General features: G+C 37.8%; 1 protein-coding gene across 11 annotated transcripts in view; it reads right to left on the bottom strand.

Annotated features, from left to right (window-relative positions):
- The window catches only part of FAM49B (family with sequence similarity 49 member B), a 137,024-nt gene that overhangs the window by 21,065 nt on the left and 103,477 nt on the right, over positions 1-12,482 (bottom strand). For 8 of the 11 annotated variants that reach the window (XM_025205418.1, XM_006024731.3, XM_025205415.1 and 5 more), the window contains exons 4-6: positions 10,505-10,587; positions 4,918-5,039; positions 1,290-1,395 (exon numbers count right to left, since the gene is read on the bottom strand). In XM_025205418.1, the coding sequence (XP_025061203.1) occupies positions 1,290-1,395; positions 4,918-5,039; positions 10,505-10,577 (301 nt within the window). In that variant the 5' untranslated portion in view covers positions 10,578-10,587. Of the gene's footprint in view, positions 1-1,289; positions 1,396-4,917; positions 5,040-10,504; positions 10,588-11,630; positions 11,714-12,482 lie in introns of all 11 variants that reach the window. The other 3 variants (XM_014520412.2, XM_006024730.3, XM_025205420.1) reach the window with 2 other exon arrangements.

The raw sequence follows: 12,482 nt of genomic DNA, 5'->3' as shown, positions 1-12,482 counted from the left end.
GAGTGCCACTCTGTTCCCTCTGCTTTGCTGCCTTGTGCAGCCCCGGGAGTAGCACCCCTCCCCCTGCCCCTTCCCTAGTCCCAGCCTCACTCCCTCCCTCACCGCCATGGGAACCTATCCCTATTTGTTACATTGAAAAGTGGGTTTTTATGCACCGTTCTCCAGGAACGCATGTACAGCATAAATCAAGGAAACCTGTATATCTGACTTTCACTTTACAATCTGTGGGCATACATGTATAAATTTGCTTTCTTAAACCATGCGATTTACTGCATCAAGCTCAATTTACCACCTTAACACAAAAGACTTATCTTGTGCCAGCAAGTTATAGGATTCATCTACCAATTTAGGAGTCCTTCAGTAGTATTTAGGTGAGCATTACCAGATTAACATTCTAATACCACTGTTTAAATAGCAACATTTAAATTACATTCTTTGCATTTATAAATCAAATAACAATGCAACTACATGTGCAGTAAAATGTCCATATGAGCCTTTACTGTAGTTATTTATTTAGGAACCTATAAAAACCTCACAAAAATCTTCCACTGAATTTAAACAGAACAAGAGAGTGTAGGATTTGGGCATAAATTGTAATGAGCATGGAGTAACCATTTGTTGCTTTAGAGAGACCAAATTTAATTTGAAATTAAGAATTAAATCCACATCCCCATGTGAGGGTGGCTGCTATCTGATCTCTGGTGAGTGAAACTCTAGAGGCTTTCAACTTCTCCCTCCCATGCACAGGAGCCAAAGGGGAGGGAGAGAGGAGTGGGCTACAAGAACAGCTGCTTCAAACAAGTGGAGGTAATTCATTTAGAAATATAGGAGACGTTCCCTAGGCATGAGCATGGGTGAGATACTCAAATGGAGAGGTAGTTTCTTTTGTGATATGCACTTACCTTACTTTCTTGTTATAAAGACTTGCTAAAGTTTTTATTTTTACTGGGTATGGACATTTTTCCTGCTGATTCAATCTAGCATTCACAGATAAACTTCTTAACAGAGTTGCAAGAAGGGCAAGAAAGAGGGACACGAGTCAACCTTTATTTTCCTCTTCCAATCTTGACAGAGGAGAGTCTGCTGTCAAATGCAGTGGGAGTGGGGTGTTCGAATGCACCATCCTACGCCCACAAAGCAATCCACAGCAACACAGCTCCCTTTCAAGCAAAAAGATTCTAAATCACGTGGGGTTTACTACTGACATGGATGGATATATTGTCTGGGTTGGCATTTTTTCATTATATTCTGATGACAACAAGTCATTAATTTACTAAGTTTCAACTTACCTAGCCGTTGAGAAAATTCATAGAATTTCTTTAGCTTGCCTACTAGTGGAACGACTGCACCCCATGCCTTCTCTTGCAATTTTTCATCACTGGGGTGCTGTATTGCCTTAAAAATCAAACACATGCAGAAAGAACAAGTTAGATTTAGCTTAGTAATATAAAATCAAGAACATAAAGCTTCCTTCTATTCACAACATGCATAAAGAGAGGCTTAAAAGAGCACTGAAACAACCTACCAAAAACAAAAGGGGACATTATTCTTCAAACAAGTAGGGTATAACATTTTCTCTAGACATTCAAGTTCCAGTGGGCATTCCATTACAGACAAAGTGTAAGCTGAAGTCTTTAATAAGATACTGTGCTTGGTCTGCACATTCTTCATCCAATGAAAATAATTCAGCATACTTTGTACACAACATTATATAGAATAAAAAGACCATTTCTATGAAGTTATTAATATACAAAGAATGCAATAATTAGCACAGTATGACATACTTACTATGCAAAATAAACTGCTTTGCTTAAGACACTTCCAAGGGAACCAGTTTAATTTAGCTGAGTGATCATGGATACTACCCAGACAACTGTAGAAATCTACCAGTTGGGGGGTAGATTGATTTATAATTGAAACAATAGAAATTTTCGTGAGCTGAAGAAGGCTCATGCAACCTCTATTCCCCTGGCGCAGGGACTGTAATGGTCTTTTACCAAGGTTGTCCTCCAAGTTAAAAAAAAGGTGCTGTGCATGATCATCTGCTTCAGCATGGTGGTGGGCTCAGTTTGTGTGGGGAAGGGCCACAATGGCTACATGATCAGACAGTTAACCCCATCCGGCAGTCCCTGGGGAACTCCCCGGTCTGCTTCACTAGAGCAAAAGGCAAGAATTAATCCTCTTCTCAGATTCGCTAGGAGCTCTGAAGCCTAAAGAGCCTGGTGTTCAAGGTGAGGCTTTCAGAGCCCTGGTTCCACTGCAGAGAAGTGGAAAGCTTTCAGTCCCCAGTTCTGAGGGAGTCCACGCAACAGCTCTCCGTTGCAGCTTTAAAACCGGGACAGCCCAGCAGGTGAGGGGGGCAAAAACCAATCGGCTGTCTGTTGAATTCTACCTGGGGTTCTCTGGATGAATCTCTTTGGATTCAAAAAGTGAGCATTTTGCAACAAAACAAAGCAATTTGTTTAAATCTGTGAACAGTTTCCATTCAATTAAAAATATTTGCATTGATGTGTATTGACATGGAATTTTAGGCCGAGGGCTATACAGTGAGGTTTGGGCAAAATTTTCTTTGGTACAGAAGAAGCTTTCTGTTTTGTTTTTTGTTTTGTTTTTTTGTAATGGGGTAATTTAGTGAATTTTGGTATTTTGGATCCTTTGGGCTCTTCTCTCTGTTATTTGATTTTTCTGTAGAATTTGTGTAATGACAACAGCAAGCCAATACCCCTTGTTGAATATGATTACAGGAAGAAAGTGACTAGCACCTCAGACAGTTGGGATTTACTGGCAAAAGTAATTGAATATTTTTTGCAAAGTATATTGAACTTCATAGTAATTTCTTTTCACCCCAAATTTCTAGGAAATACTAGAACATAATACAAGCCAATAGTCTTGATCTTTCTTTCCAAACGTAAGAAATTTTGGGCAAATTTAAATGGACGTTCGGTAAAAATGTCTGTTACTCTTAACCTCTGCTACCCAACCAAGTGTAACAACTTTACAGGATGCTGGAAGATCTTGGAACTTGACATTCTGAATCGCCAATCTATGGAATAGTCACCATGTAAAATATTTATCAGACCTTGGCATCAAGCCAACACGTTTTCCATTGTAGGAACTTTGAATTCCACCACATTTCTTTCACATAAGACTATTTAACCTGCTCTTTAATTTATGTCTTTACTAGTTCCACCGCAATATTTGCTGAACGTTGCTGTTTCTATCTGGATGACTGTATAGTTCATTTCTTGTTCATTGTTTTTCTGCGTGTCCTGCTGCACATTTTGGGGGAAAATGTCATTACTTCCGAATTTTTAACATTCATTAAAAAAATCTTAGCTAATTTCTAACAGAAGTAAATAGATACAAATAGTTGTGTTACTGCTGAAAGGACTTGTCAGCAACCTGGATGTTTTGCTCAGATCCGTCTCAAAGCCTTCAAAGTTTTATTTCTAGCCTGTTTTCACTGAAAAGAAATGGCAGCTGCTTTGGTTGGACGCACAGAGGAGGATCTTATAGTTTGTTTGGTTTTTTGGGGCTTTTAAATACCACCAATAGCTATTCCATTTACCTAACAGGACTGAGCAATTTCCACAGACTTTTAGGGTGCCTATTTACATGCTCCGTCCAACACATTCAGATTAGAAAGCATCAGCACCTGCTGGAGTTTTCTAATTAGAACGCTCCAGCATGCTGCAGTCTCATGTATTCAGCATCCTAAATTTCAAAGTGGCGGTAGCGGCGCTTTAACTAAAGTTCACCGAATGAGCTTTAGTTAAAGCCCCCCTGCCGCCATTTTGAAACACAGGGCACTGAATACACAATACGCTCCGGCATTTTAGTTTGAGCAACTCCTGCCCCAATTAAAAGTCCTCCAACCCCCATCCCAGAGTATGTGTATAGGCAGCCTTAGTGCCCTGTAGCAAGGCTAGCTCTGGGGAAGGGCTGTCGCATCAGCACGGCTAAAGATGACAGTGAGTGTTCATATTCATGAGGCATGCGCTGTCCTCACAGAAATAAGCCGAGTTTGGACCTCTGAGAATTTGGAGGATGGACTGCTTGCTCTAGACCTTTTTAAATGGAAGTAATAGACATTTGGAACAAGCAACTGTAGAAGAATCTTCTGTGTTCCAAGACCTATTTCTGAAAGATAAAGGCAATTAAAAAGTGTCATGAGGGCTTTCTCTCCGAACAAGCATCGCATTTCATCAGTTAGCAAGATAACTCTGCCAGCTATGGGTCGGAAAATGAAACACTTCTTTCTGGTTCACACTTTAATACATGAAGTTATGAACTTGCAATTTCTGCTTAGTACATAACCCATACCTAGGCTAACCAAAAAACCTAGTCCAATCTCCATAAGCTGTGCTGGCTTACAGCAATAAACAATGCTAAAAGTCTATTTTAGCTGAGGCAGCAAATGAGGAGCACCTTTAGCTCTCATTAAAACCCAAGAACTCAGAAGTGGGAATCCTGTTAAGATGATAACTTTAGAGGAAGCATCGTAGAATCATTGAAAATTAGTTGGAAAGAACCTCAGGAGGTCGCATCTAGTCCAACCACCTGCTCAAAGCAGGACCATCCCCAACTAGATCATCCCAGCCAGGGCTTTGTTGAGCCGGGCCTTAAAATCCTCCAAGGATGGAGAGTCCACCACCTCTCTAGGTAACCCATTCCATCCTTTTGTTTGTATGCAACATTTAATAAGAAAGCTACTAAATTATTTAAATGGAAACTTTTTTTTTTATATGATCCTACTCTGTTGTGTTTTAAAAGAATAACCATGTTAAGCTAACACAAACAATTCTTCCAACAGAAACTAAATCAAGAAAAGAGAAGCTAAAATTCAACATGTGAGTGTATCCCAACAGCACAAAAACAGTTGTTTGTAGATCAGAAAAGTATCAAATCATGTTTTACCTCTCGTATTTCGTGCCCAGCTCCTCTGTAGGACTGTAAGTCTTCCAGGATTCCTTCGGCATCCTTTAATACTACATTCACCTGATTGTAAATTTCCTTTTCAGATTCAGTAGGCTGGGCATCTAAACAGTAGGAGAGTAAATTAAGTAATTTTTAACTGCCTGAGGTTTTGATACAGCCTGATCCACAGGACTGAACTGGTATATAAAGATTATTTCATGTACTGCATAAAACTATTATCTCTGAGGAACTTCAGAGAACAGGATCATTGTATGGGTTTGGAACCTTACTTGTATGAAACCGCTAAATAAGTTACTAAGCACCATTATCCTCAAGCTATTTCTTTTAAAGTTCATTGAAAAGTACTCTTTAATTATATTTTTGTCATGCACATACTACAACTTATTCTCACTTTTAGAGTGCACTAGAAGCTCCATGGAGGAGCTGCAGGTGAGTTATGAAAAAAGACACTGATTGTAGGATAAACTCATAGCTTTATACGAGCTACTTATTTTTTTCAGCATTCAAACGTTCCATATATACCAGCAAATTTTATTTTAAGCTTTTGACAGTAGAAATTATTTGTTCTCACCGTTGTACAGAATACATTCTCAGGATTAACTTTATTAAAAAGAAAAAAAAATAAACATCAAGCAAAGGCTGAAAAAGCTTTAACATATATAGCTCAATAATGGATGCAATAATTTTACAAATGCATTAGCAGTCTTTCTGATAGTTTAACTGTAACTGGCAATAAACATTCTCTCTTCAGAAAAATGATCTGTACTTTACATCATTCAAAAAAGCTACATTTACTTTAAAGAAATTATTTGTGAAAATATCTGCTTTCAGATATGTCGTCAAGTCTGTGATCTAGCAAGGATCTTTAAAACATTTTATTTCGTAATTTATTTACTTTGGATGTGATTAGCTTGCTGGGTTTTTTAATGCTCTCTCACACAAAGGTTGCCTTTTTGGTATTTCTAGCTGAAGTGGGTTCCTAGCTAGAGTGGGTGGTGTGAAAGATTAGCCTACTTAGGACAAGAAAAAAAGGAATCACTACTTCAAACTGCAACTTTCTAGTGACACTATTTTAGCTATTTAACTACATTAGTTAGGGAACAGGCATGCACTCCGAACTAACTAACCTAAAATCAGAGTACAAAAAACCCCAGGGCATAATATCAGCAAAAAATAAAATAAAAATCATGCTGTGTTTGGCTTGTTCTGGTCATACCTGATGAAGAATGTCTTATATTCAAAAGTTTGTCTAACTCTATCCCAACTATACAGTTGGTCCAATAAAAGATTTCCTAACATATCTTTGCCTCAAATAAAAATTAGCTAATTTTTAACAAGCATTATTGTTGTTTACAACTAACGATTGGAGTTCGTGTATTAGATGCAGTTACTATTTAAGAAACTGCTTACTATAAATTGACAAAAAAAAAAAAAACACATTCAAGACCAACTAGAATAAATGGTCTTGTCTCAATGACGTGCATATAACTTCCATTAACATGGATGGATGCTGGGCATACCCAGGAAGTGGAACATAAACTCTTAATATTCAACATTTTGCAAAAACACAAAAAATAAAACAAAAAATCATTTTAAAGTATGGCTTGCAACAAGACAAAAAGTTACACATACATTGTTTATCTGGCTTTGAGATACTCAGTTGGGTTGAATGACAAAACTGAACATCCATGTTAAATGCATAGAGACTGGTCATGATCATAAAGTACATCAATGTAGACCTTGCAACAGCATAACAGTTAATGTTTTGACAACCAGTAAGAAGTGTCTGAATGCAAGGAAGCTTGTGACTCCTTTCCTTTTTTAAAAAAAGGAGCAAAAAAAGGACAACACTGATTAGGCATAGACTAAAAAGAAAATGTCCAGCAGTTTTGAAACTGTCACAGGAAAGTCACATGTATAATTTTGAAAGCTGCTGAAGACTGCTGTAAGAAATGAAGACAAAAAAAAATAATGGGAAAATAGCAGACAGATAAGCACTAGTTTACTAGTAGCAGTTCATGCACAAACATGAAATGCTATAGTGCAGTACAGACTAATATGAAGTTCCACGGCATTCCAGAGTATTTGCATTGTTAATTAATGCAATCAAGACTTGCCACTTTACTTCTTCTATTGAAAAGGTCTCTTGTCACCTTAACATTCTTTCATTATCCTCTCTTCATTTACCCTTCTGAACAAAAGGCATTTCTTTTAGACACTGACAGAGTAGTAGAAGGTTTGTAAAAACAGTCAGTGTCAGTAATTCAACACAGCATGGGTATGCTGAACTGACGGGTGACTGCAGTAAATTATGCTAGTCACTTCTGAAGCATCCTACTTGAACGCTCAGTTGTGAAAAATCAACTCACTCAAAACTCACTGGGTCTCAGCTATCACTATGGACAACAGCCTCCTTGTTCTATTCATCTAAAACGTGTTTTAGTAATAAGCATTAAAAATAATGCTATCCATTATATTTTCAGTTTAAAAATGCATGCAACAATTATTCCAAATTTAGAAACGAGTTAATACTGAACAAACATATGAGATTGTGGGTGTTTACAAAATTTTACTAGGGAGCACAAAATCCCCTTGGGGCAGTTATATTACTATCTTATACATAATGCAGATTTGACATAAGTAGCTTCCCACTTCACCTTCCATCCCTACAAATTCGATCTGGTACGTACAATACATTTCCTTATTCTAACTTTATTTGTATGGTTTCCCTTTTCCTTGCTTCAGATCATCACCTTGTCTTTAGACTTTTCTTTTGTTGCATGCTTCCTTCTTGCTTGGGCATCTGATAATTACAGACCTTTTTAAAAGGAATTATTTTGAATGAGAACGCACTAGACGCCTACCCTCCTGGCTCACTAAGCTTATTCTTGTGCAGCTTGCCCTCCTCTCCTTTTGCAAATGCAAACAGAGTCCCTTTACAGATAGCAAACTGGCTCTCTATAATCAAGTGCAGCATTCCTCCTTGGCCAAACAAAGTGTTGTGCAGTGCTAAACATACTGTATGTGATGATTCTGTTTAGGAGCGCTTCGTGCTTAGTGTTGCAAGTTGAATTTTCCAAAATGTTAAGAGTTGCAACCAAAGTTCTCTGGATTTTTTGTTTTTTGCTCTCTCCAAGGACACTGATTTGTTGAAGAGTCATGCTAGACATTTTGGAGGATTACATTGGGCTAAGAAGTGCAGTTTGAGTTTCCTCTATTACCATATTGCAGTTAGTGCTGCTATATAACTTCAAAAATCAGCACACCAAACTGTTTCTATTCCTTTTGGTTGTGTTATCAGTTTCAGTGCACGTAAAGAAATACAAGGCAGCTATTTATTCTTAAACATATGAGGAGCATCAAGACAATGGCATGTGTAATACTATCAATATAGTTGCTGACAATATTCAAAGGAAAGTCAATAGCTCTGAAAGTCAGAACCTGACACTATCTAAAGGAAACTCAACAGCCCATCATATTATATTTTATGGATGTTTTTTCATTGCAAATATTCTGACAATCAGCTAAAAACTGCATAACTAAAGTCTAGCATCAAATAAAATTGTATCTTGAGAGACATGGAAAGTGGAATTCAACAGAAATGAACACAGCATCTGTATCCTCAGAACCTCATAAAAGTTAGTATGCAGCCTACTGCATTCTCTCGTAACTGAGATTTAACAAATAACCTTATGAGGTCTTTGTGAAACAGACTTCAAGTATACAGATCAATGACCCAAATCAGTATTTTAATAGCCTTGGGCCAAAACCACACTACATCTAACAAATTTGTTTTTAAACAGTTTCTTCACTTGCCCACATAAACATGACACTAAGGTTATCAAAAGATCAAGTGCCAAGTCTTGAAGAATAAGATCTTGACTGTATCAAAGCCAAGATTCTGTCAGTGCAAGCCACCTGAAACAGAAGAAAGAAGCTTGGATACACAGTAGAGCAGCAGAAACAAATGCAAGCCAAAGTTGAAAACAAATGAGGAACACAGTCTAAAATTCAGCCATAAGGTGAGCTGCTTCATTTCAGTGCATAGTGTAAACCTATCATGTCAGCAACCTACTAATTTATCCCCATGCCAGTGACCATCATTCATGCTAAAGAACATGCACACTGAAACAGAACTGATCATTCAAGTATAAAAAAATTAAGTATTTGACAAAATGCTACTAAAGAGTGAGTGAGTGAGTGAGTGAGTGAGTGAGTGAAAGTAAAACACAATACAAACTATAGCACTGTTACTCAAACATTTTGGTATACAACAAACTTTATCCTATGGTTAAGGCACAGTCATTCTAAAGAAAAAATATTTTTAATGTCACAGAATTAAAACAGCTACCTTTTATAAATAATTTGTTTACTATGTCAACATGTTAAGTAACAAAATATATTTGGGAAAGTTAATTATAAATTTCATGAATAAATGAAAGAAATTTAGAACTTATTTTACTATTTTAATGATGCAATTATAAAGTAGTCTTTCCCACATTAGAATCAATACAGCTAAACTGACCATTTTGCCAAAACAAAAGTGAAAAAATTGGAGGGGGGTGGGGGGAAGGAGAGAGAGAAAACAGTGCATTTTGGGTTCTCTGTTTCAAATTGTTCTCACATTTTCCTTAGACCCAATTCATTAGGTTTTACAAATATGGCAAAAACTACTTAGCTAGCATTATGCAATATCACAGCCAAAAGCAGAGTTAAACATGCATACCAGCAGCCAGGGACACTTACCTGCCACGTGTCATGCAACATAAAACAAGCAAAAAGCCAAAGTACTCAAAAGGCATGTGAACCTTTCAGAACATTTGGGACCATCAACCCTCTCCCCACTCCTGGAAAACAGAGTTCTGCATTTTTGAGAGCATGTAAGGATGGCAAAAGAGGTCAGGACAGGAGGGGTGAATTTTAGGAAAAATTTCCGTGCCCAGTCAAAAGGTTCACATATACCTTTAAACACGGTACTGTTCAAGAGCTATGAATGGCTTTTGTGAAGTGACTAGTGTGGAGTGCACCCCAATAACCGACTCAGTGAACACTGGCAGGGTCTGCAAGAGGAGATTAACAGTAAGGCTTAGTTCTTGCTTGAGGACCTGCAATCTGTATGCAAATTTTATTTATACAAATTTTAGCAAGTCATTCTATAATGTAAACTGTCTGAAAGGATTATTTACCACTGTTTGTTTGCTTTTAAAAAGGGATCGCTATATATGCAAGTCCATGGGCTTTGTAAGGCATGAAAGTCTCAAATTCAGGCACAACATAAATGGACAGAGGTTTTGTTTAAAATTTATTAAAAGCATATCAAATTCCTACAGGCAACATAGCATCAAAAGCCTTTATATCCCAATATATTACAGGTAATCTTGTCTTTTATGAAGTAGTCATTTATTTTTCTGTTAAAGACACATCCAGCAGTTCACTGAACCATTCATAGCTCGGTCATGCATAGCAGTTAGAAGGATGGCAAAGTGGAGACATACGTTTAGTACATGACAAATGCAGTCTACTACAGGCAAAGAGAAAAAGATATATATAAAAATCATCTTCTCACTTTCAAAATCAAGGAAAAAATTTGGCCCCTGTTCAAGGTCTGTGCATGTCAAAACTTTAAGAAGGTTCCCCATGTTAAGGTACCTGTCGAGACAAGAATGAGAGAAAAGAGAATATCCCTTTATAAGAAGGAACAGCCCAAATACACTAAAATGAAGGTGCTGGTGGGGGGAAAAACCAAACAGTTCCATCAGGCATGAACCCATATCCTTCAGGCTCCCGCTATGCTGTGGGATGGTAGAGGCTGACCCCCACCTCCAAGATGAACAACTGGTGATCCTAGAGATGCAGTGTAGTTTTCCTGTAACAAGTGACAGACAGATGTCACCAACATCTTCGTAGTGTCTCCTTTGAAAAAGAGGCAGAGCTCCAAATGACAGCTTTGTAAGTGAATAATTCTGTCCCACTATGCCAGTAGCACCAGTGTCCTATGCAGCTGTTTCCCTCCAAGGCTAATGTATCTTACTTGAAACATGGCTATGTCGTCAATGTTTATGCAGATTTGTATTTGGAGATGCAGTGCAATGAAGAAGAGAGCTTTATTTATTTATTTTTTTCCACAATTTTGTTAAAAAGTTTTAGAGAAAGATGTGCCTGGACATTATTCCCTATCTCATTCTCATCTGTATGTACAACCACCATGAGTATAGACAGGATGCCTGCTAATTAACAGGTGTGAACCTCAAATTCGCTTTTATTCATAACTTTATGATTCTGGTATAATACAAATATCACTTGTGCTGCAAATGAAAAGGTCAAGTAGGGATTTAATTGCTCACTCGTGCAGGGTAGTTGTAAGTTGAACAACTGCTAGGCACAGTTCACTAAGGCACACTGACAGAATTTTTCATTGTATGGCTACTTGATTTGCAGGCAGATGAAAGGACATCACTGACCACAGAGACCCAAAATGATTAAGCATATGAAAAAAAAATTTAAAAAGCTACATGGTAGCATGATGGTGGCTCAGCTATTATAGGGAAAAAAACCAAACAAACCATGCAACCTTTTTCAAATTGTCATTTTGAAACCAAGAGTGCCCCTTGTCTTCACTGTGGTGGTAGGTCTAAGCTATCCTAGTATTACCATTTTTGAATGCACCAACTGTGAAGGGCTGAAAAACTTACTTTCAAAATCCAAGAAAAAATGTGCTGCATTGTGGTCTATGTCCCTGGTTAGCACCTTAATGAGATTACCCATGCCAGCAAACCTAAAAATAAAAATGGCAAAATAATTTAGTTCCAATAATGGATTTTCTTTTGTAAGCAGAGGCCTGGCGTTCAGTTAGAGCTGGCTCCTTGAGGTTTCACAAGTGCAAGTTCACCAACATTAACTTTGTACCTGTGTTGTTCCACCTTTCCTTTCCTTTGCAGAAAGTAGTAGCTTATGGGCGTGGAAAAAAGGGGAAAGGTATACACATAAAAGCTAAGTTCCCTTCCTATGGAAAATACTCGTATCCAGTTACGAAAGCAGAACGAATAATTCTAGTATCAGGGCTGTTCAATGTTGATCTGTGTGTTACTCTGTAGTAACTGCAGTGTTAAAAGGGCAAAATATCAGTTATGGGACAGTGGCAGTTGTATCAGACTCGCTTCTACCAGATTTCAGTCAGCCTCCAAAATCCACAATGAATGAATGCAATATTGGCTAGTAATTCAGGAGGGGGCATCTACGGCCAACCAACAATTTTTCAGCAGGAGTCATCTACGGCCAACCAACATTTTTTCCCCACCAAACTGGACATGAAATTGAAAAACCACATACAAGTTAACATCCTTCCCTCCACCTTCCCCTCCCCACCCCCAACCCAACAGGAGTTAATCATGTTTAGAAATATCTTCTTACACTTTTCTGCCACATCCTGACTAAAAGAAATGGAAAGTGGGAGAAAGATTGAAAGCATTAATTAGAATTATCTAGTTGAAACACAAATTGACATGACAAGGTTTCAAGCATCATCACATTTTAGATGTTCAATG

The sequence above is a fragment of the Alligator sinensis genome, unplaced genomic scaffold (assembly GCF_000455745.1).
Source record: "Alligator sinensis unplaced genomic scaffold, ASM45574v1 scaffold307_1, whole genome shotgun sequence".
In the NCBI taxonomy this organism is placed as follows: Eukaryota; Metazoa; Chordata; order Crocodylia; family Alligatoridae; genus Alligator; species Alligator sinensis.
The sequence above is the reverse complement of the archived record's forward strand: the minus strand, read 5'-3'. Positions and strand labels throughout refer to the sequence as shown.